The sequence below is a fragment of the Microcebus murinus genome, chromosome 4 (genome assembly GCF_040939455.1).
Source record: "Microcebus murinus isolate Inina chromosome 4, M.murinus_Inina_mat1.0, whole genome shotgun sequence".
Taxonomy (NCBI): Eukaryota; Metazoa; Chordata; class Mammalia; order Primates; family Cheirogaleidae; genus Microcebus; species Microcebus murinus.
The window spans coordinates 76,973,795-76,999,047 of record NC_134107.1 but is presented as its reverse complement, the minus strand read 5'-3'; the positions used below and the strand labels follow the sequence as shown (position 1 = coordinate 76,999,047).

The following is a 25,253-nucleotide window of genomic DNA, read 5'->3' as shown; positions in this document are numbered from 1 at the left end:
TCCATGAACAGGTCCTCCACAAAATCTACTTCCTCATATTCCTTCGAATGGAGGTCTTCCATGGGAATGTCTGGTAGAGTGTAGGTCATACCTTCATCGCATCAATAATAGATGCTGGATAGTTGAGTTCTATCCTCCACTTTGGCGAGGCAGGGATCATAATGTGGGAACTTACCCAAACGTAAAAGAGAATTTTAAGGTTATTGGGTTGCCACAAATATCACAACTGTCTACCAGAGTTTGCATGTCTTTGTTCTACCCTCATGCTTTTCTTTCAGGATTTTGAAAACACTGTTCCACTGAATCCAAAACCCATATTCTGATCCTTTTGGCACAATCCATTTTTACTTTCTGAACAATTTTAGGGTATTCCTCTGCTCATTTTCTGAGCTTTCTTGAAGATATGACTGGTAAGTTTTTTTTTTTTTTGTCAACTATTGTGCTAGACTTTTCAATGTAGAAATTCATGTTCTTCATTGCTGTGATATTGTCTTATATCATTTCTTTAATGTATTCCTTTGCCTTTCATTTTCAGTTCTTTCTCTCTCTGGAAATACAACTAGTTGGACATCAAACCTCTTCACTGATCCTCACCCTAAAACGTATACATTTATCTCATTTGAAACTGAGGCCCAAGAATTTGTGGTGTATGAGTTTTTGTTTTTGAGAAATATATATAACAAAAATCTATGTTCCAACCAGCCAGAATTGAAACCTTAACATTTTATCATATCTGTTTCGAGTAGTTTTTGACAACTTTATTGCAATATAATTTACACAACACAAAATTCATGCACTTTAAGTGTACACTTCAGTGGTTTTTAGTTTATTTGCAGAGTTGTGCAGTCATCATCACAACCTAATGTTAGAACACTTACATCACTCCAAAAAGAAACCTTGTTCCCATTTATAGTCACAACCCAATTCCACCCCCAACTCCAGACAATCATTAATTTACTTTATTTTTTTTTAATTTTTATCGTTTCGAAACAGAGTCTCGCTCTGTTACACCAGCAAGAGTGCAGTGGCATCATCATAGCTCACTGCAGCCTCAAACTCCTAAGCTCAAGCAATCCTCCTGTCTCAGCCTCCCAAGTAGCTGGGACAACAGACACACACCACCATGCCCAACTAATTTCTTCTATTTTTAGTAGAGACAGGGTGTTGCTCTTGCTCAAGCTGCTCTCAAACTCCTGACTTCAAGCGATCCTCCCACCTCGGCCTCCTAAAGTGCTAGGATTACAAGCATAAGCAACCATGCCCAGCCCATTAATCTACTTTTATCAGTATAAATTTGCCTACTCTAGACATTTAATATAAATGGAATAATATAGTATGTGGCCTTTTGTGTCTCCCTTCATCTCAACATGTTTTTGAGCCTCATACATGTTGTATGGTATTTCTTTTTATAGCCAAATAATATTCTATGGTATGCATATATCACATTTTACTTATCCATTCATCATTTGATGAACAATTTGGTTTTCATTTTTGGACTATTATGAACAATGCTGTTATGAACATTCATGAATATGTGTGAATATATGCTTTTATTTCTCTTGGGCAGATATCTAAGAGTGGAATTGCTGGGTCATATAATAGCTCTATGTTTAACATTTTGAGAAATTGCCACACTGTTTTCCAAAGTAATTGCAGTGTTTTACATTTCCACCAGTGCAAGGGTTCCAATTTCTCAGCATCCTCATCAATACTTGTTAGTATCTTTTTCATTATAGCAATACTAGTGTGGTTATAAAGCAATAATCATTGTAGTTTTGATTTTGCATTTCCTTAATGACTAATGATGTCGAGCATCTTTTCATGTTTATTGGCCATTCATATATCTTTTTTGGAGAAATTTGTAATCAAATCCTTTGTTCATTTTAAAAAATTTATTTTCTTATTACTGAGTTTCAACAGGTCTTTGTATGTTCTGGTTACAAGTTCCTTACTGGATATCTGATTTGCAAATATGTTCTCCAAATATGTTTTCTTTTCACTTTCTTGGCCATGTCATTCAAAGTACACAGTATTAAATTATGATGAAGATCACCTTATCAATTTTTATTGTTGTTGCTTGTACTTCTGGTTTTGTGTCTAAGAAATTATTTCCCAGCTCAAGGTCACAAAGATTTTCCTATGTTTTCTTCTAAGTGTTTTATGGTTTTAGCTAACATTTAGGTCTATGATTAATTTTCACTTAATTTTCATGTATGGTGTGAGGTAGGGATCAAAATTCATTCTTTTGTATGCAGATATCTAGTTGTTCCAGCATCATTTGTTGATGACTATTCTTTCCCCATTGAATTGTCTTGAAACTTTTCTTGAAAATCAATTTACCATAACTGTAAAGATTTTGCACTTTCAATTCTATTCCATTGCACCATATGTCTATACTTGTACCAATGTCTTCAGTATTATAGCACTGTCGTAAACTTTAAATAGAAAAGTGTGAGCCCTCCAAATTGTTCTTTTTCAAGATTGTTTTGGCTATACTGGATCCTTTATGTTTGCATATGAATTTTAGGATCAATTTTTTATTGCTTGGGGAAAATGCCAGAAGAAAATATCATAGGATTCTAATCTGTAAATCAACCTGGGGAGTATTACTATCTTAATAATATTGCCTTCTGATCCACTGATATGGAATGTCTTCCATTTCCCTCTTATTTAACAATGTTTTATAGTTTCCATACAGAAATCTTAAACTTCTTTTGTAAAATTTATTGTTTTGTTCTTTTTGACACTATTTTAAATGGAACTGTTTTCTTGATTTTGCTTTCAAATTGTTCATTGCTAGAGTATCAAAATCAGCTAATTTTTGTATACTAATTTTGTATCCTACAACCTTGCTGAACTTCTTTTTTTAAATCTAGTAGTTTTTTAGCAGGGTTCTTCAAATGTTCTATATAAAATCATCCTATCTGTTAATACAGATAGTTTTATTTCTTTCTTTTCAATCTGGATGTCTTCTTTTTCTTGCCTTAATTAACATTACCTTCAGTGTAACGGTTAATAGAAGTCATGAGAATAGATAACTTTTAGGATCTTTTTCCTGTTTCAAGTACTTACAAATAGAAGAAATAAATATTTCAGATGAAGTGGATGTCCCTTTCTGATCCAAATCCTAAATTCATTCTGTTCTCCTTTCCTCTCCCCATAAGCAACTACAATCATAAATTGGGTGCACTTGCCATCTTTGAGTATCTTCATTTGTGTGTGTGTATGTGTGTTGTGCATCCATCCATAATATAATATTGTTTTGTATATCTGCTATTTTTATTTTATATAAATAATTTTATACTAAATATGCTCATTTTCTGCAATTTTTAAATTTGACTTTAACAGTTTTGAGATATGTTCATATATACATATACACATATGTAGATATATATACATATGTATGTATATACACACACTATATATACACATTATATATAGTCTGTTATAAGAAATATTTTATTAATGCATTTCCCTATTGGTAGGTATTTACATTACTTCCAGTACAGTATTAAGAGACCCTTTACATATGTCCTTGTGCTTGTACATAACAATTTATATAGGGTAGATACTTCGAAGTATCATTTCTAAGTGATATGGAAACTACATTTTTCTTTTACTAGGCAATGTCAAATGCTCTACCTAGTTGCTATCCTAATTAACATATACACTAATAAAGTAGGAGAGTTTCTGTTTCTCCACACCTCCAGGTGCATTTGATGTCAACTTTTTAATAGCTGGCAATTTGATTGGTAAAATAATTTATCCCCTTTTATTATTATTATTTTAATATTGTTATATGGCCTGTTTACTCATGAAGTCAAGTACTTTTTCATTGATTTACTGATGGTTTGTGAGTTTTTCTGTGAATTACCAGTTACATCTTTTGCTCATTTTTTTCAGTTAGATTGCTTTTCTTTTTCTATTGATTTGCAAAAGTTCTTTAAATGTTCAGGATGCTAATCCTGTATCTATTGTATTATTGCAAATACCTTATCCCAGCCACAACCCCCATTTAAATGGTTTGTAACTTTTTAAAGATATTTTGAAAAAATTAAATGTAATCAAATTTATTAATCTTTTCCATTATGACTTGTGCTTTTATGCCCTGTTTAAGTAATCTACCTCTTTGATGTCACAAAGATCATATTTCTTGTAATTGTTTTAATTTCCTTTTCACTTTTATTTGTTTTACTCATTTAGAACACTGTGTTGTTGCTAGGAGAAAGAGATCTGTGTTTTTGTCTGGGGTTGGGTTCTTACTTTCTCTTTTGTTTTGTTTTTAGAAATCCAGTTCTTTAACACCATTTTCTCCATTGAGTTGGAATCCTGCTCTCTCATATGTGAAGTTACAATATAAGTATGGATGTCTTTCTAGACTCTCCATCTGGTCCATTTGTTTATTTGTGCATTTCTGTGTCAATACTATACTGTTTGAATTATTATAGTTTTATATTTATTGGTAGTTGGTAAGGCAAATCCCCATGTACTGATTCATCTTTTTTCAGAACTGGCTATATTTATAATTAAGTTTCAGTATTCATTTTAGAATAAATCTGTCAAATTCTATAAAAATCCTATTTATTTGGATTGGAGTTATATTGAAATTAAAGAAAAATTTGAAGTAAATTTTCATAGATCCTATAGTAAGTGTTCCTACCTATTGACTGGTAATATTTATCCACTTATTTAGACTTTATGTGTATGTCAATACTGTTTCAGAATTTTATCCATAAAGACAATTAATCTATTTCCTTAGATATATCCTTAGGTACTTTATAACTTTTTGAGTGCACTGTAAATGGAAACATTTTCTCTATTAATTTTTCTTATTATTTATTGACCTTATATTCCCTTTTTAAGCCTTATATCTCTTATTTCCTATTTATTCTACCAGCTTGACCAGATTCCAGAATTTTCCATCTAGATGATCATATTTTATAAGAAAAAGAACACAAAAATTGTATCCGTTCTTCTTCTAATACCTATACCTCTTATTCTTTATTTTGAAAATAAGAAGAATGGTAATATTCAATAACTAGATATGATCTCTAGTAAAATACTGAATGGTGACTGAGTTAGTAGATATTCTATACTCATTTTGGAGTTGAATAAGAATGGTTCTAAATGTTAACATTAAGTTACAGCCTATTATTTATCACCTCATCTGAGACACTTTTGAGAGTAAAAGGGGCTCAAGGATGACAGGCATAAACCAGGACCCTACTGATAGATCAGACAGTTAAAAAGCAATAGACATGTAAAACTCTGTGCTCTCAAACTTTAGAATATAATTTTTTCCAAGTACTATACAAGCTTTAAAAAATTTACCATAAAACTGTGGCTATAAAACAAATTTTAACAAATGTGAAGGGTTGAATTCAGAACATGTCACTAAAAAACAATAAAGTCGGACATTAACATCAAGAAATAAAATAGAAAATTACTAATTTTATAAAAATATATTTTAAAATAAATCCTCAATGATAATAAAATACTAAAAAGAAATTAGGAAATACTTTGACCTAAATGAGAATGAAATACTACATTTCGAATCTTGTTGGATGCAGTTAAACAGTATTAAAAGGGAAATTTATATATGTGGAAGTCTGAGAAAACTCACAGCAAAGAAAGTAAAAGAATGAAAATAATAAAAGACCAGAAACTGATGAAATATAAAGCTAACAGAAAATAGAGGATGAACAAAACTAAAAGCTGTTTTTTAAAAAGTCTAATAAAATTAAAAAGCCTTGGGTGAAAATGGCAAAGAACAAAAATAGAAGGCACAAATACCCAATATAAGGAAAGATAAAGAGATCATCACCACAGATGCTGCAGATACTAAAAAAAAATATAGTATGAGCAACTTTATGACAATAAATTTTAAACTTTAGATAAAATTTTTAGAAAAATATGACAGTAAAATTGACACAAGAAGAAATAAATAGGACACTAAACTAATCCATAATCAGCAAGGACACTGAAGCAGTAGTCAAAACTCTTTCCAGAAAAAACCCTCTAGGCCCAGATGGCCAAACCAAGCAAATTTTACCAAACATTGAAGGAAGACATAATTCCAATCTTACACAAATTTTCCCAGAGAACAGAAAAAGAAAGTATACGTCCCAACTCATTTTATGATACTAATTCCTAACAAGGATACTATGAGAAAGGAAAATAATAAGCCAATCTGGCTAATGACAATGGATATAAAAATCCCAAATAAAATTCAAGCAAACTGATTCCAGCAATATGATCAATGCAGGTTTATTCTAGGAATGAAAAGTTAGTTGAAACCTAAAAAAAATAATATACAATAGCATATAAAAATTAAAGAGAATCTGATTAGATGCAAACATAAGTACTTGATAAGATTCATCATCCTTTTAGCAAATTAAACATAGTAGGCAAAATCTTAACAGAATAAAGTGCATCTACCTAAAATCTTCAGCAAAATCATACTTAATAATGAAAAGTTAAAAGTTTTCCTTTCAGATCAGGAAAAAGACAAGGATGTCTGCTATCAATATATTTTTATTCAACATTGTCCTAGAAATCATAACTAACATAAGAAGGCAAGGAAAAAAGAAGGAAAGGGAAAGATACAGAAAAGGAATAAACAAAGATGTCATGGCAGATGATATGATTGTATATAAGAAAAAATCCAAATCTCTGAATAGACCATTTGAACCAATAAGAGACTTTGGCAAGGTCTCTGAATTTAAAAGAGCTATATATAAAAAATCAATTATATTTCTATAAAACAGCAATAATTAGACAATCAAAATTTAAGAAAAATGCCATTTATAATAGCATTAAACATTAAGTGACACTTAAGACTAACAAAAATTTGCAAGACTTCTATGAAGACAATAAATATACTCAGAGAAGTACATTAAATATACTTTACACTATTTAAAAACAACCTAAATATATGGAAAGATATAACCTGTTAACAGATTTGATGACTTAATATTGTAAAAATGCCATTCTTCTTAATTTACAGATTCAGTGTTATCCCAATTAAAATCCCAAAAGTATTCTTGTGGAACTTGATGACTGGATCCTAAATTTTACAGGTAAGTCCATAGGGCCAAAAATAGCAAATACATTCCTATAAAAAAGGAAAAAGTAAGAAGACTTGCTCAACCAGATTTCAAGATTTCTCTTTCATTACACCATATACAAAAAATGAATATCTGGCGGAGCCGTGAAAGGCCTATGAAACCTTTAGAAGATGATATCTGAGAATATTATTATGACTTCAAAGTAGGGAAGTTCTAAATCAAGAAATATCATGTATTAAGCAAAAAGCAAAAGATTGATAAATGGAGCTATCCTAAAATTAAAGATTTCTGTATATCAAAATATACCAAAAAGAGAAGCCAAGAAGGGGGAAATTACATGTGCAGCACATATAAGTGACACAACTGGTGCCCAAAGTATTAAGAAATCGTAGAGAACCATAAAAAAGGTAATTCAATAGAAATACTTAAACAGATAAACTCATGAAAGAAGAAATCCAAATGGACAATAAACAATTGAATTAGTAATCAAGGAAATGCAAATTAAGACCTTAATGATATATCACTATACACCCACCAGATTATCAAGTGCAGTGAGTTTACAGAAGAACTCTCAGCCTACTAATAAGATATATATTTGAAATGCTCACACATGCACCTCTGCAATTTACAAGAATGTTCATAGTGGCATTATTTGTAATGTCACTATAATGGAAACATAATTATTAGAATTTATAAATTACAGTGTATATTTTTACACAATGAAATTCTATATGACATGCCAGAGCTACACATAATAAACATTAAGTGGGAAGGAAAAAACAAGACACAAAAGAATACATACAATTCATTTATATAAACATTTTGAACATTTATATAAAATTCAAAAATTGGCAAGACTAAATATTATTTTGAAATGTACACATAGACATGTATTTAAGTTTATTTTGGGATTTATATTTGATTACTTTTTATAAATGTTCAATGTTTACAGAAAAGGATGTATAATCTGTGTTGGTTACAAGATTTTATATGCATATATAAACAAAATAAGTATACATATATAATACATGTATATATGCACACACATATGTATTAGATGAATGTTGTTAATTTGTCTGCTTGATCTACCAATCTGAAGAAATTCATCTTACAAAAGTTCTCACCATGATTGCAGATTTGTCAGTTTTTCCTTTTAATTCTTGATTTTTAATTTTTTCAGGCTATGTGATTAGTTGTATACATGTTTATGATTGTAGTATTTCCAGTGGGCTTTTCTTTGTAATGTAATAAGATGACCTCTTTGTCCCTATTAATGTTATTCAATTTAAAGAATCTTTTTTTTTTTTTTTTTTTTTTTTGAGACAGAGTCTCGCTTGTTGCCCAGGCTAGAGTGAGTGCCATGGCTTCAGCCTAGCTCACAGCAACCTCAAACTCCTGGGCTCAAGCAATCCTCCTGCCTCAGACTCCCGAGTAGCTGGGACTACAGGCATGCACCACCATGCCCAGCTAATTTTATATATATATTAGTTGGCCAATTAATTTCTTTCTATTTATAGTAGAGACGGGGTCTTGCTCTTGCTCAGGCTGGTTTCGAACTCCTGACCTTGAGCAATCCGCCCGCCTCGGCCTCCCAGAGTGCTAGGATTACAGGCTTGAGCCACCTCGCCCGGCCTAAAGAATACTTCTAGTAATTCATATTGCTACATAAAGTTTTTTTATTTAGAATTTGCCTGGTATGTTTTTTTCTACCTCTTTATTTTCTATATTTTACTTGTTAATTTTAACTATTTTTAAATATTGTTTTGTTTTTAATTGTCTTAGTAATGGACTGGCCAGCTGGTGAGGTAGCCATGTGATTAAATTAGATGAGGGTGGTTGAATTTTAATATTATCTAGTAATCTAGCCTGAACCATCAGCAAATGGTATTTCATTTTGAGGCTATCTCCACGAAACCATTTCTGTAGGCCCCAGAGTGTCTTCATTTAAAATCAGGATTTTGTTGGTAGACAGCAAGCCACTTTATTTTTCTATTCTTCTTACTTGCCAAAAGAGATTAAAACACTAGTTTTTCATACTAGAAAATGTATAATTTTCAGGTTAAAAAAAGATTCCATTATATATATATTACTTTATTTTTAAATGTGATTTATGACACATGGGCATTTTGTTTCCTTTCTTATTAAAAGCCTCAAAGAAACATTTTTAAGCAAAATCTTCACATTTTGTGGGCTGATAACTTTACAAATGAGAGGTTTATAAGAATTAGGGGAAGCGATTCAATCGGAAGATGTAGAGAGAAATTGGATTGCAGCTGTGATTGGATTGAGGGTAGGGCTGATTTAATTAGAATTTTGATGGTACATAAAGAGCCTGATTATTATATGATTGTTCATTTAGAGATTCTTTTCTGAAAGGAAATTATGTTTCCGGGGTCTTGCCATATCTTAATTTGAAATCAAGATTTCAATCTATGGCCATACCACCCAGAACACACCCGATCTCATCTGAAATCAAGATTTCAGACTAGCAGAATGTAAGTTACTTTTTTCTCCTTTAAAATATAAAACTGATTAAGGCAATAACTTTTTACATCAGAACATGATTTTTTTCCTGTTAAAAGTCATTCATTCATTCACTCATTTGAAAAATGTTTACTGGGCAACTTTTGGTACCAGGTATTGTTTTAGATGTTTGGCCTATGTTACTAAGCAAAACAAAGATCCCTGACCTTATACAACTTATATTCTACGTGGGAGAAGTAGAGAAAGAAACAATGAATGCAACATAACTAAATTATATAGGGTCATGAATGATGATTTGTGCTATGTATTTATGTATAACATAATTTTTAAAAAGAAAAGGAAGAGTGGGGCAAGGGAGATATGGAGTACAAGATATTAGGGGATAGAGGGTGAGAACAGCTACAATTTTAAATAGGGCTGCCAGGGTTGGTTGGCCTCATCTGCACAAAGATTTGAGTAAGATGGAAAAAAGTACCCTTGGCAGAAAAAATATTAATAGCTGGTGCAAGCATCCAAAGGCAGGAACAGCTGTGCATGTCCAAGCTACTAGGAAGCCGTGTAACCTAGGAAGGCATGCACAAGTAATAAGGTCAAAAAGGTCAGGGGCAGGCTAGATCAGAGAAAATCCTGCAGGTCACTGTGAGCACTTTGACTTCTACAGTAAAGACAATGGGAGTGGCCAGTGTCTCCCCACTGTCTGACTGGATGACTTTTTCTCTCAGTCCCACCCAACCGTATTATTAATTTTTTTAAATTGCTGCCAATCTGATGCTACAATGTGACAATTTATTGTTAGTTTACTTTCATTTTCCTCATTAGGAGGTTAAATGTCTTTCATGTTTATTGCATATTGTGGACTTGGAATTGCTTTTTCTGAATGGCCTGTTTATGTCCTTTGCCCATTTTTTAAATTCAGTTGTTTAAATTTTTATATGTATTATTATTAGTAATAGAAATGATCCTTTATATGTTATAGGCATTACAAAATTTACCTGCTGATCTATCGTTTATCTAGTGACATTGTTTTTGGCATCTTCTGTCATAAAATTAATTTTTATAGAGATGAATTTTTAAATTATTTATTTTAAAAATCTTAAGGTATTCTTCTTTAATCAAAAGGTCTTTCCAAACTCTAGGTTCTATAAGTGGTTTCTTAAATTTTCTTCTTAAAATTTCTCCTTAGGTTTTTATGGTTTCTTTTTTCCCTTTTTGGTGTTGTTTTTGTGTAAGCTTTGAAGCTGGAATTCCTGCATTACTTCTTGCCATAAGAACAGTTTTACAATCATGGTTATTATATAAAACATCCTTTTTCACATTAAACTAAAATACTACCTTTGTCATATTAAAATGAAGGAGTATTTTTAAAGGTTAAGATATACGATACCATCTCTAAAACCTGAAAAGAATGATCTAAAAGGGATGGCTTCATAGATTATGAGAAATAGGAATGTAGCAGGATGCCAGTCACTAAAACAGCTGGAGGGATTAAGACCCAGAGCATAAGGGAGGGAGAGTTGGATCACCTGGAAAGCTGAGGATCACCAGAAAGCTGGCTTTATGGGCATAGCCAAAAGCAGCTTGATAGATCCGCTGAAAGGGGAAATGAGCCATCCGTGTTTAAGAGCTTGTATTTTCCCAGAGGAGTCAGAAGATCTACTCTCAGAATAGAGGATGATGAGGCAAAAGGACGTAGAAGAGGCATGTAGACTTGAAGAAAGAGAGGCATGTGGGAAATCTTATTATTGGAGAGGGGGAAAATTAACAATCAGGGGAATTTAAGAGGACTGGCAGGAAGAATTAAGGGCCCAACTAGATTTTTGTGGTAATAGGTTTAAAATAAGAATTCTTGGGATTTTTGCCAACAAGGTTAACCTATAGCATGAATTTTAAGTTTTTAGTAACTTTTAGTCTCTTTTTCTTCGTACTTTCAGACCATTTAAGTCAAAAGCTTTTAATTTTGTGGACTGATTATATTGTATGCTGGTGTTAATGAAATTACAGGGTAGCTATTTGATCATGGTTGATTGTCAAAAGATTGAGTAGTGGGCTGGGAGTTAAACGGATTGGAGTGATTCATTCCAAACCATTTAATAAAGGATTAATAAAGGCATTTGGAACAGAAACACTGTGGGTATTTTCTATAACTGTGTCACCATCTTGTCATGTTACTTCATTCCCCTACTTTATATATACCACATCATTCATTCATTCAACAAATACTTACTCAACACCTATTATGTGCCAAAGGATACACCAGTGAACAAGAGAGACAAAGTTCCTGCTTTCCTGGAATGTATATTCTAATACAGGAAGATAAACAATAATAATAATAATAATAATAATAGCTAACATTTACTTATCAAGTACTGTTTACTGAGACAGTTCTAAGCACTTTATAAGTATTAATTCACTTAATCTTTACGGTAACATTATGAGGTAGGGACTAGAGTTATGCCCATTTTACAAATGAGGAGACTGGGGGTACAGAAAGGCAAAATAATTTGCCTAAGGTTACACAGCTAGGAAAGGGCAGAACTGGAATTTAGAATCAAGACAGGCTGTAGATCCCTTTCTCTTAATGGCTTTGCTATGCTGCCTCTCAGACAAGAAACAAGGCAATAAACAGTGAACAGAATAGATTCAGGTAGTGTTCAGTAGTAGTATGAAAGAATAACACAGGGTGATGTGATGGCGTCTGTTAGAAGGAGTGCAGATGGAGATGTCAGGGAAAAACTTCACTAAGAAGGGTAGGTAGCATTTGAAAGTTGAAGGACAGTAATACAGTAATCTTGGGACACAGGTAACAAAGAAAAGCTAAGGCCTTAAAACAAAAGGAAACTTGCCCTGTTTTGTGAAATAGAAATGCCCACTTGACTGCATTTAGAGCTTAGTATCTTGAAGAGTGACAGATTAAGAAGTGAAGTCAGGGAAGTAGGTAGGAGCCAGACTCCAAGGGGCCTCAGGTCACATTAAGAAATATGATTTCTATTCTAAGTGCACTGGAATTTTATGCAGGAAGGTAATACCATTACTAATTAATTTTATTTTAAAAGATCACTCTCACTGATGTATTTAAAATTGACTATAGGACAAAAAAGAAAGCAGGAAAATCCATTAGGAGATATTAACAATTAAAATCTAGATGGGAGTTGGTGGTGGCTTGGACAAGGGTGGTGGCAGCAGAATGAAATTTAGGGTAAAATTTGAAAGGAGAATTGGCAAGATCTGCAAATGAACAGGATATGAAAAGTAAAAGAAAAGGAATTTACTAAGAAGGCGCCCTGGGATTTAGGTTTCAGTAACTAGTATGATGACAGTGTCCTTTACAAGATGTGTAGTAAGATTGGGGAAGGAATGCCTTCAGAAAGAAAAAATAAATCAAGATTTTCATCTTGAACTGTATGGGGGAAGAGCTTTTTCTATTTTTCTTTTTTCATTTAAAAGTTTCAAAGAAAGAATTAAGGGAAAGAAAACAGGATTCAAATGTTCAATTTTGTTAGCTCCTTACATTTGAAACTAAATTTGGTAAACTGAATTTTCACTTTAAAAATATTTATTGAGCATCTACTATGTGCCAAGGTCTATGTGATGGGAAACCAAGACAAACTAAGCAAACAAGATCCCAGCTCTCAGAGTGCTCTTTTTAGGGGAGGGAGGTGGGAGGAAAGACAATTGGTGGCTTTTTTTTCTTTTTCCTTTTCGTTATTAAAACTTCACCCAACGCTTGAGTAGCCATCTTAATAATTCTACCTCCTGCTCCTGGCAGTTGGGCCCACCGTTCTAAACGCTCGGTGTCGTAAACGCTAATACTGACATCTTCCCTCCCACTAGAACTTAACGCTTTTTTAAAATTAAAAACTTTAACAAACAATACGAATACAACCTATGCCTTGAAGTCTAATATTTTTGCAGGAATGGTACCTTTATAAAGATCGTGGTTGCCCTCGTACATATTTGTTCTTTCTTCATATCCAATTAAATGAAAACACTAGTTTTTCCGTAGCCCAACTCCCTAGGCTTGTTGGGTCTAGCACAGGAGAAAGGATGGAAGCAGGAGCCGTTGAATTTAAACAGTTTGGTGTAATCCTTTTCCACGCTCTCTCCCGCTAGCCGGGAACGTGGTGTCGGCTACCCGGGGCTTTCCGTCCGCGCGGTACCAGAATGATGGAGTCTGGAAGGGGGTCGGGGAAGGAAAAGACGGAAGAGACATTAAGTAATTGGTTCTTGAAGGTATAAAATGATGTTTAGGGTCTACTCTAAGGCACCGATTTCAAACGCCCGCCCCCTGGGCCGTTTCAGCCCCGCCCCTTATTGTCGTCACGCCGACTTCCACTTTGGCCTCTGCGGATTGGTAGTTGCCTCTGAGGTAAGGCTAAAACGCTTGGGTTTTGCTTCCGGGTCTTGGGCTCTTAGCCCTGTGCGCAGGGGCTTCTGGGAGCCGAGAGTCCTAACTTGCTTCTGTATGATCTCCGGAGGCTGCTGCATCGGACCTCGGCCAAAGTGAGCTTCGGGAGGGCAGCAGACTATCTTCCTTATCTGAGTGGGACGAGAAAGGGCGGTTGGGGTCGTTGTCGACGGCAGAGTACCGAGCGCGGGCGGAGGAGGCTCCGGAGCAGCGGGCCAGCGGCGGACCCCGGTGCCCGTCGGGCTCGTCCGCAGCTCCGAGGCCCGCGGCGGAAGGCGCACAGTGAAGGCAGCTCTACCCACGGCTTTAAGCGAGCACCAGCTCCCACCTCCCTTCCCGCCCCATCGGGCACGGGTGAAGAGTCAGTGATACCCTGGTGATAGCCCAAAGACGGGCTCCTGGGATGCTGGAATGATAATCCCAGAGGTGTAGGGGAGGCGGCGGCTCCCCCAGCTCCAGAAAACTCTTGTTTCTCCCTCTGGGTACACGCCTTTGCCCTCCTCACATACTTGCTTTTCCGACGCTAACGGCGGGGGTTGGTAGCCACATCTGCTAGGTAGTATTTTCAGGCTGCTCAAAGCAGAAAGTAGCATAAGGAATGAACCCCTGATTTTTGGTTGTCAGAATTCTTTGGGGTGAGATATCTGTCTTTTGAGCATTCTTTAAATTATAATTTACAACAGATTTAATTTATATTGTGATAGCTTATGTAGGAGAAAATTGGATCAGCAAATGATTGTTGAAGAATTTTGTCTATGTAACACACCTCTCTCCAGGACACTCAGTAACTTTGTCAGCGATTTTTAAATAAATGCATATATATGTATGTATAATGTATATATTGCTTTTGTTTTTACTAACCTATTTGCTGTTGTGTGAGGTTTAGATAAAATGCAGACCTTAGGGAGTGTGGTGGAGTAAGGTTGAGTTGAGAATTTTTAAAACTCAGTCATGGCAGTACTGTATTTTCCCAAGGATTTGACATGTGAAGTGTCATAATTCTCATGATAATTCTTTGAGGAATATCCCCACTCTACAGATATAGAAACTTAAGCTAGTTGACTTGCTCAAGGCCACACAGTCAGAAGGAGAACAAAAACAAAAACTCATTTTCATGACAGAATTTTTTGTAATAAGTAAGAGCTACCTGAGAAGCCATATGCCTTGTAATTAGTTTTCTTGAGAGCTTTTGTTTGAGAAGATTATTTAAGCAAGTTGTGGGGAATGCCTTTGGAAACTTATTTCAAAAGGATGAATATTGATTAATACTTATATAAAATGAGAGTTTGACATGTTGGAAATAACTTGATACTATTTTTCTTCAAAGCATAAAAGATGACAACAGCAGCCAGGCCAACTTTTGAACCTGCGAGAGGTGGCAGGGGAAAAGGGGAAGGTGATTTGAGCCAACTCTCAAAGCAGTATTCAAGCAGAGACCTACCCTCTCATACAAAGATAAAATACAGGTAATAAAGACTCATCTTTTTTTTTTTTATGCACAAAACAAGACCAAATCTGTTAATGGCATGGTCATGATATAGTATCACAAGTTATCTATTTTGAGTTATGTCACTTGTCTATTTTTATGGGAATAGAATGCAACCGAGTGTTTAACACTAAAATTGTGCTCTATGATTTTAAAACCTGACATTCCTTCAGCAGAAATTCCTATTAACCAGGAACTTCCTTAAATAGATGAAACAGTGACTAATATATTACCTCTGCCAGGCTCAGTGGCTCATGCTTGTAGTCCTAGCACTTTGGGAGGCTGAGTCAGGGGGATTGCTTAAGGCCAAGAGTTCGAGACTAATATACTTTCTCAGAGAGACTATGGGCTATCAGCAGTAGTCAATATGACATTGAAAGAGTTACGGTAACAAGTCCTAAATTTATACAGTACAAAAAGACATTTTAATCTGCAGCCTTATGGGAAAATATGTGATTCAATTTGGATTTGAAATATTAGCAACATCACAAAAGTGCATGTTAATAACCTTCAAATTAGATTACAATCTTATTTACTTAGGAGCTTAAGGAACAAAGTTGCATTCCTCAATCATCTTTCATTGCTACAGCTCTGTGGTTTTCTTTTAAGTAACATTTTTGCCTTGGTTTGTTTCTACTTTAGACAGACTACTCAGGATGCTCCTGAAGAGGTTCGTAACCGTGACTTCAGAAGAGAGTTGGAAGAGAGAGAGCGAGCTGCTGCTAGAGAGAAAAATAGAGATCGTCCAACCCGAGGTACCAACACTGTCCCAGACATTAACCTCATAAAATTATGTCATCAATAGTTTTTCTTTCATATGGTATTTGGAAAAGGTTAACATTTTTGTTTCTTTGCTTTTAAAGATTGATGTGAGCTGTAGTACTTTCTTAAATGATCAGAGATTATAATGAGGTTCATTCAGATTCCATCTTTATATGCTTCTATATTAGAAGGAACAGAGTGATCTGGGGATCAATTAAGATCAAGGAGTTTTTGACTGTTCATGGCAGCTAAGTCCCATGGTTTTTCTCTGAGATTCTCCTATTTTTGTAACTGGCTATTGGAGGACATCTAGAGGCATCAGTTATAATATTGCTGTCTACAGCATACATAAGCTATTTCCTGAATTTCTAAGGGAAGCTGCAGTTCCTGTATTAAAATCAGTACTTTAACTAATTCATTCAACAAATTATTATTTTTTTTTTTTTTTGAGACAGAGTCTCACTCTGTTTCCCGGAGTAGAGTGCCGTGGCATCAGCCTAGCTCACAGCAACCTCAAATTCCTGGGCTCAAGCGATCCTTCTGCCTCAGCCTCCCGAGTAGCTGGGACTACAGGCATGCACCACCATGCCTGGCTAATTTTTCATTCATATATATATATATATATATATATATATATATACACACACATATATATATAAATGTATATATATATAAATATATATATATTTAGTTGGCCAATTAATTTCTTTCTATTTTTATAGTAGAGATGGGGTCTCGCTCTTGCTTAGGCTGGTTTTGAACTCCTGACCTTGAGCAATACGCCCACCTCAGCCTCCCAGAGTGCTAGGGTTACAGGCGTGAGCCACTATGCCCAGCTCATTCAACAAATATTTACCAGAAGTTTATTTGTCAAGCACTATAGGTATGATCCCTCTTGTCATGATGATTTTTATGTGAGCTCTTTGTGCCCACAGGTCCCTAAAACATAAGAAATGCGGTATTTGTTTTAGTAAGATAAATGGTGTTTGTTTTCCCCCAGAACATACAACCTCCTCTTCAGTGTCGAAAAAGCCTCGATTAGACCAGATTCCTGCTGCCAACCTTGATGCAGATGACCCTCTAACAGATGTACGTTTTGTTCCTCGCCTTTATCTCTATCTAGTAATTTATTTATCATGTTTTTCTGAAATGCTTTTTTATGCTTTTGGCTTTAAGAAGTAACCTGTATTTATTTTTACTTACTGTTATTCAAATGTAATCCTGGCTTCAATGCTAAACTTTACAGTTGATTTTAAAACAGAAAGTATTATTTTGTGGTAAGAATTTCAAGAACACATTTGATCTCTAGAGAAGGAAATATGCACGCAATCTGTTAAAGGATATGCTTCCCACCAAAATAATTCCCTGTATTAAACCCTAGAGATTAGGCTGCCATGCTAAAAACCACCACAGAGTACTCTTCACATTGGGCTCTCTGTAAACAGCAACTTCTAGAGTTGTACCCAGGGGGCTTTCCATATTAAATATGATGCCTATGCAGACATGCAATACACTTAATGGCTCCCTCTGTGCTTAGGAAGGGAAGTAATCTAAGCAGAAAGTTTTTAAGGATTAGTATATCAATTAACTAATTCAGTGGGACCCTATAGCCTATAGCTGTTTTCTACATACAGTACAGGAAAACAATCCAAGTGGCCTCCAGTGGGTCCAGTATCTAATTTGTACATATATCAGCAATTCTGGAGTTGACTCATGCAGTTACTGATAATAATTAAAACAGGAAACACAATTTTAAATGAGATTTAATGATTATTCATTTGAAGTTACTTTCTTCTGGGAATTCAGCACCCTTTTTCGCATTTTTGATTATCCTTGCTAAGTTAAAGTTGTTTTGAACTACATAAAACTATTTTGATTCTTAGGGTGATACCTTGTATATATGTTTTGGTCTGAAGTGTTTCTTTTCTATTTTTAGAAATATTTTCATATGGAAATTCCCTTTTGGCCATGTAAATTTGAAAGGCACTTTGTCAGGGGTTGACATTTTAGTGAATATTTATAAATTTTAATTATGTACCAAAGATTTGGTAAGCGCAGTTTTTATGGAAAAACATGAATAATATATATTCTCTCTTCAATCTTCTGGACCATCACTGTTCTTTTTTTAGGAGGAAGATGAAGATTTTGAAGAAGAGAGTGATGATGATGATACTGCAGCTCTTCTTGCAGAACTAGAAAAAATTAAAAAAGAAAGAGCTGAAGAGCAAGCCAGAAAGGTAAAATCAAAGTGTTAAGTATTTACAACTCCACATCTTCTCACACATACTAAAGTAGAAATATTTTTTTTTTTTTTGAGACAGAGTCTCGCTTTGTTGCCCAGGCTAGAGTGAGTGCCGTGGCATCAGCCTAGCTCACAGCAACCTCAAACTCCTGGCTCAAGCAATCCTCCTGCCTCAGCCTCCCGAGTAGCTGGGACTACAGGCATTCGCCACCATGCCCGGCTAATTTTTTCTATATATATTAGTTGGCCAATTAATTTCTTTCTGTTTATAGTAGAGACGGGGTCTCGCTCTTGCTCAGGCTGGTTTCGAACTCCCAACCTTGAGCAATCCGCCCGCCTCGGCCTCCCAGAGAGCTAGGATTACAGGCGTGAGCCACCGCGCCCGGCCTAGAAATATTTTTTAATTCAAGTAATATCTTATATTAGAAATCTTCCTCACATGTTCTAAATATTATAGCACCTGTACATCTGTAAATCTAATTATTTTTATGACATCCTAGATATTCTGGTTATGTTAGAAATTCTTTCCAAATGGTTCAGATATGCTGAATAATACTTGCTAAATTGCTAGTCATTCACTTGTTTGTTCAGTTGTTCGACAAACCTTTGGATAGTGTCTGTAGATTGTCAGAAGAATCAAAGATGATTAAGATATAGCCATGGTCTACAAAGATTATCTCTTTTTCTCCTGCCTAGGCACTTGTTGAGGCAATCTGTTAATAGATTTTATGTAACCTAGAGCAAGTTACATAACTTCTCTGAACCCCTACAGTCTCTCCATTTACACAATTAGAGAAAAGAATATCTTTCTAACTCAACGATAACTAAAACTTTGAATTACCTAGAGCACTGATAATAAGAGATGAAACTGAGGAGGCAAGCACAGGTCAGAGTATTAGAGGTTTCTAAATTAATGCTTAAAAAGTCTGAATTTTGTTCTAAAGGTTAGCAAGAGTCGGTTGATTTCAGCAAAAGATTGGTAGGATTGGATATGCATTTTAGAAATTACTCTGGCAAAAATGTGCAGGATGAGGAGGCTGTTCCAATAATCCTCACATGCAATTAAGACGATCTTAACTTGTATAATGGGTGTTGGAATTGAGAGACTCAAACAGATACTGTCAAGGGGGCTGAATTTACCAGATTGTGACTGTTTGTGACAGCAAAAAAGACCCCCAATTTCTAGATAGGTGTTGGTGCCGTACACTAATACAGGGAATGTAGAAGAATGAGCATATTAAGCAGAGAGAAGATAGAGATGGTAAGTTCTGTTTTGAACACACTGAATTTGACACCTTGTGAGACATTCAAGTAGAGATGTCTGTGCCTATTTTCAACTACACAACACAGCTTTTTTATGGACTTCTGTGTAAGATTTCTTTTGAGCCAAGAATTGTTCTGTTCAGAAAAAGGAGAGAAAAAGACTTGGAAAAGACACTGACATAGGTTAATGCTAGGAATTGGGGGAAGTGGTGTTCATTTGAGTCAGAAGGGCCAGGGAAGAATTCAGAAAAGAAGAATTTGGGATAGGCTTTGAAGACTGTTAGAATTCAGACTGAAAGAAAAAAAGTATTTTAAAATATAGTTCTCATCAAAGTTTGGCAAAGGAATGTATAATTTCAATAATAGTTTATAGTTTTTATATCCAATTTTTATTTTTTTTTTTTATTTTTTTTTTTTTTATTCCACCCACCTCGGCCTCCCGGAGTGCTAGGATTACAGGCGTGAGCCACTACACCTGGCCCTATATCCAATTTTTAAAAATAAGACTTATAAGAAAAAATAATTATATTCCCAGTCTCACTTGTACACCACTAGAGGGCAGTTGTTCCAAATTCTTTTAGCTTGCCTAACAGCTCTGGATAAATAATGAGACCAGCAATTTAAATGCTTTTGGTTGACCTTTAAACACCTTAGATAGAAGGTTTTGCAGAAGTTTTGTGATTTTCACCTAATCTCTTTATACAAAACTGTGTTGATGTTTCTTGAGGTTGAATAACAGTTTTGTGTTTTTTTGTCCCTGTTTTCCTTTCTCTTGGTTGGTTTTTGAGGTTTCCCAAAATAAGGTTTTCAAACCAATTAATCTATGTCAGGGATTGGCACACTTTCTGTAAATAGCCAGATAGTAAATATTTTAGGCTGGCTGGCCATACAGCCTCTGTTGCAAATACTCAGCTCTGCTCTTATAGCACAAAAGTAGCCATAGACAGTACATAAGTGAATGGGTGTGGTTATGTTCCAATAAAATTTTATTTATAAAAACAGGGTCATTCAGATTTGACCTGAAGGCCATCTGACCACTAGCCTATACTCATGAAGCATAGTGTACCTGTTATTTGAATACTGAAAGAGTTGATCCCTTTTTTCACAGTGCTGTGTGTGGCAATCATCCAATAACTCTAAAGGAAATAATATTCCAAACATGAAAAGGCCAAGACTTTTATCTGTCACACTCATTGTCATTTTAAGTTTGTATACATTGTATACTTAAGCTCCTATTTTTCTACCATTTCAGAAAAATACCTTTTTACTTTAAGCATCAGTATAATTTGTTAAAAATAAATATATAATTTTTAGGAAGCTATCTGTTCTTGATCTATGATAGGTAGTTCCTGATTTTATTTGTTTAAGTCTGAGCAGTGACCTATAAGAATTTTCCTGGTTATTTCCTTGCATATTGCATCTTCCTACCTTCTAGTTATTGGCCCTCATAAAAATGAAATTCATGTTCACATTTAAATATTAAAATGAAATATCAGTAACCTGTATGAAAACTTAAAGTATTAAAGTAAAGATTCATTTTAAAATGACTTTAATGCCATCTCTTTTTGCTTGATCTATTAAGTCATTGATTTTTGTCATCTCCAAAACACAGCAAAATGGCATTTATATTTGAGATAAGTTAGTATAACAGATAGATGTAGATGTTATAGCTAAGGATTTAAACATGTGATATTCCTAATTCTAAGAATGGAACTTGAGATTGAGTTTGAAGATGTTGATGCTAAAATAAAAGTAAAGAAAGACAATGTGTTAACAGATGAAGGATGAGAGTTATAAAAATAGAAAGTAAGAATAAATCACAAGAATAAAATGAATAAATGTCAGGTAAATTAGTAGTAGAAATGAATGTTCACTGAGTATTATTGAGACTTTTCTGGTATGTCTTAAAAACCAAAAAACTAAAAATAAAGAAAAGCCTCCCTTGATGTTTTTCTTCCCATAAAATCCTAACAATCTTTTTTCTTTTATAATGAGCTAATATAAGAAAATAGATCCCAGAGTTAATAGCAGTAAATGTGACTCTTCCTTTATCTTGAACAGGAACAAGAGCAAAAAGCTGAAGAAGAAAGGATTCGTATGGAGAACATTCTGAGTGGAAATCCCCTCCTTAATCTCACTGGCCCATCCCAGCCTCAGGCCAACTTCAAAGTTAAAAGAAGGTACTATACAGTAATGTGTGTGTATGTGTGTGTGTGCAGATTATGAGTTGGATGGCAAAGTGCATTATGTAAAGCTTCTAAAACTCCACCTGCCACTGAAATTGTTCTCTATCAGATATCGGAATAACGAAAGAAGGGATATGAAAGAAAATAAACTTATTTTCAATACTTAGTTATAATAATTAGCTGTGTACCAAATAATGATCTAAGCACTAGGGACAGAGCAATGAACTGAGCCCTTGACCCTACAAGGCTTAACATTTTAAGTGTACATGTCAAAGGTCTTCAAGACCACCCATCACATTCAGAGACTCACTAGAAGAACTCAGGAGAGTCACATATAGTTATACTCATGGCTAAGGTAATAAAGATACACAGCTGGATCGTCAGGGGAAAAGATACAAGTGGAGACTAGAAGAATCCATGTACAGGCTTCTTTATGCTCTGTCCCTCCCATGAGTGGTCACACAGAGTACATTGTCCCCCTGAACACCCCAGCAATGGAAATGTGGCAACATGTGTGCAATGTTTCTGCACAGGAAAGCCCATTAGAGCCTCGGTACCCAAAGTTTTGGGGAGGTGGTGGGGGGAGTCAGCTTCTGCCTAGCTCATACCAAAATCTGAACTCCAAAAAGGAAGTAGATGTTCAGAATAAACCACATTATTTTTACGCTCTAGGCTTAGTGGCAGTGAGATGATTCCTGAAATCCAGGTTTTCAAATGCCAGGCTTGCAAGCAGGCCTTTCTGAGGATAGTAGTCTTAGACCTGCTGTATTAACTCTTTTCTGTACAGTATGTGTGTGTTTGGAGGGGTAAAGTAGAAGGCTTAAGAGAGAATATAAATAGTAAATACTGCATCTAATACTTAAGATGCTGATATATAGAAAAATAAAAGTTTATAGGAAGTACTGAGTGGGAAGAAGATTGGTGGTTATTTTATATAAAGTGGTCAAGGAACACTGTAGGCTTAACTTTTACACTCTATCCATTATTTCTCACCACCTCCACTGCTACTATCTCCCATCTGGAGTGATGCAGTACCACTAACTGCTCTCCTGCTTGCACACTCACCACCTGCTTCGTCCCCACCCCTAGTTTTTTAAACTGTAAAGTCACAACAACAGCTTACTGTTCTAAACCTTCCAATGGCTTCTTAACTCATTCACAGTAAAAACCTAGTCCTTATAATGGCCTATAAAGCTATAAAAATTTACCCCTTCTATACAGCATCAATAGTATTGTCAAGGGAGGATTTGCTGACATGGTGACATTTTAACAGAGATCAGACTCCAAGGGGGTTTAAGCTAGCAGTTGGAAGGATAGAAATGGGGAAGATTGTAAACTAAGGTTGAGGTTGGGGCAGGTGGCAAGTTTAAAACATGGTCCGTTTGGGGTGTTATATACAACCCTGAGGAAATGTTGACTAGATAGCTTGATACAGTTCTGGAAGTAATCCAAGCTGGAGATAATAGATTGGAAGTTGTCAGCTTATAGGTATTTTTTTAAAGCTATAAGACATGGTGAGATCACCTAGGGAATGAATATATCCAGGGAGGAGAAGTCATAGGACTCAGTCTGGTATACTGTTAGGGATTGGGTAGGTGATTAGTATCAATACCTGTTCTAATCATCTACCCAACCTCTAAACATTATATTAGGTGCTTAATAAAATATTAAATGCATTTTGCATGAAAATAACCAGGATGAGAAGCAGCCAGTGAGAAAGGAGAAGAACCAAAAGACATTGGTGTCTTGGAAGCAATGTAAACAAAGTGTTTGAAGAGGAGAGGAGTGATCATCTAGGTTAAATACTGACATCAAAGAAGAGCAGTTTTGTTGTTGGGGAGGAACAAAAAACCTGTTGGGAGTGAGTTGAGGAGAGTGGATACAGAAAAAAACTATACTGTTTTTAAATATATATAAACTATATAGCTATATAGTTCTTCTGCCTTTTTTGGATGCTGATGGAATTGGAGATAGAAACAAGTCTTATATTACATTATATTGACCTGCTCAGTTTTTTATGTTTCTGTGTACTGTATCAGTGATGACTTTACTAACACTGTTTTCCACAGGTGCCCACATTCTTTATTTCCCATGTGCAGTTTCTCTTGGCATGCATACATGTGAACACACAAACACACATTATATGGGTTTGTTTTTTATTTGTGAGAGTATCCATATTGTGGATATGGGCTTGTGTTTTATATGCTAGATGATATTCTGAAGTCATGCTTTGTTTTCTGCAACACATGCATTTTATAGCTCACCCATGAGTGTTTTTTGAGTGCTTATGCATTAAGGAATCCAACCAGAAGAATCTAACGAGCCTTCTGCCCTGAGCTTATCAGCTTATCTTCTCTGTGGTTAATGTAGATATCTGCCATATATGGCCCTCAATTGTTATACCACAATTGTTCCTTCTCCTTTTGTTGCCTTATAATGTGAATACTACAGTGGATGATTACTAAATGTTAAGTGGTAAAAGAAGACTATATAAAATCCTCAAAAGCTCATAATTATAGCAAATTGATCAGTTACTATCATCTAGAGATGTCTATAATAATATCAGAGTATTTGTAGGTACTGCTTCTTGTTTTAGATCTGAAGTCTAAGTATTTATGCAATTAAAATCTATGTATTTCTGCTTTTTGACGGAAAAGTTTCTTTTACTGGAGAAGTAATAAGAATGTTTTGTTTGTTCTAAACGGGAATTGCCCTTCCTGCTATAATAAAGCAAGACTATGTATTAACAAATACTTTATTCTGTTGTGAATAATTGCAGCATCAAATGATGGACATGTTGAGCATCTTTCTGTGTAATAACTAAGCTTTGCAATGTACATGGTATTCTTGTCCCCTGATACAAACATAAGACGTTCTATTTTCTTTTCTCCCTTCAGGTGGGATGATGATGTTGTCTTCAAGAACTGTGCAAAAGGTGTAGATGATCAGAAGAAAGACAAAAGATTTGTAAATGATACATTGCGATCTGAATTTCACAAAAAGTTCATGGAGAAATATATCAAATAGTACAGTTTTATGTGCTTAATTAAAGACTGTAAAATATGAAGGATCATTTTTTCTTTTCCTTTGTCTAAATTGTGTATAGGTTTCTCTAATTTTAAGTTCTAAAATATCTTTTTATTTAGAGATACCTAAGTTGATAATGGACTTTGGAATGGGTTTAATCTGGTTTCCATTCTCTGAATGTTTCTAGTCCTATGTTATCTTTTTAATATGGGAAAAGGGAATCTACTTGTAATAAATATTTTTGATCTAAATAACCAAATCTGTGTCCCTAACTTTTTGTTGAAGCTTATGTAGCTTATAAAACATTGTGTAATTTTTGTATTGCATTTCT

General features: G+C 34.7%; 2 protein-coding genes across 2 annotated transcripts in view; one reads left to right on the top strand and one right to left on the bottom strand.

Annotated features, from left to right (window-relative positions):
* The window catches only part of LOC105870628 (lysine-specific demethylase 4D-like), a 28,585-nt gene extending 14,697 nt beyond the window's left edge, over positions 1–13,888 (bottom strand). The window contains exon 1 of the mRNA XM_012763348.3: positions 13,473–13,888. The gene's annotated coding sequence lies outside the window, so the exon portion shown is untranslated. The remainder of the gene's footprint in view (positions 1–13,472) is intronic.
* Positions 13,889–13,940: 52 nt separating this feature from the next.
* Positions 13,941–25,011, top strand: CWC15 (CWC15 spliceosome associated protein). Its single transcript, XM_012763349.3, has 7 exons — positions 13,941–14,051; positions 15,284–15,422; positions 16,085–16,197; positions 17,205–17,293; positions 18,334–18,441; positions 21,771–21,889; positions 24,793–25,011. Exons 2-7 carry the CDS (start codon positions 15,292–15,294, stop codon positions 24,920–24,922), a joined length of 690 nt encoding a protein of 229 aa, XP_012618803.2. The 5' UTR covers positions 13,941–14,051; positions 15,284–15,291; the 3' UTR covers positions 24,923–25,011.
* The last annotated feature ends 242 nt before the right edge of the window (positions 25,012–25,253 follow it).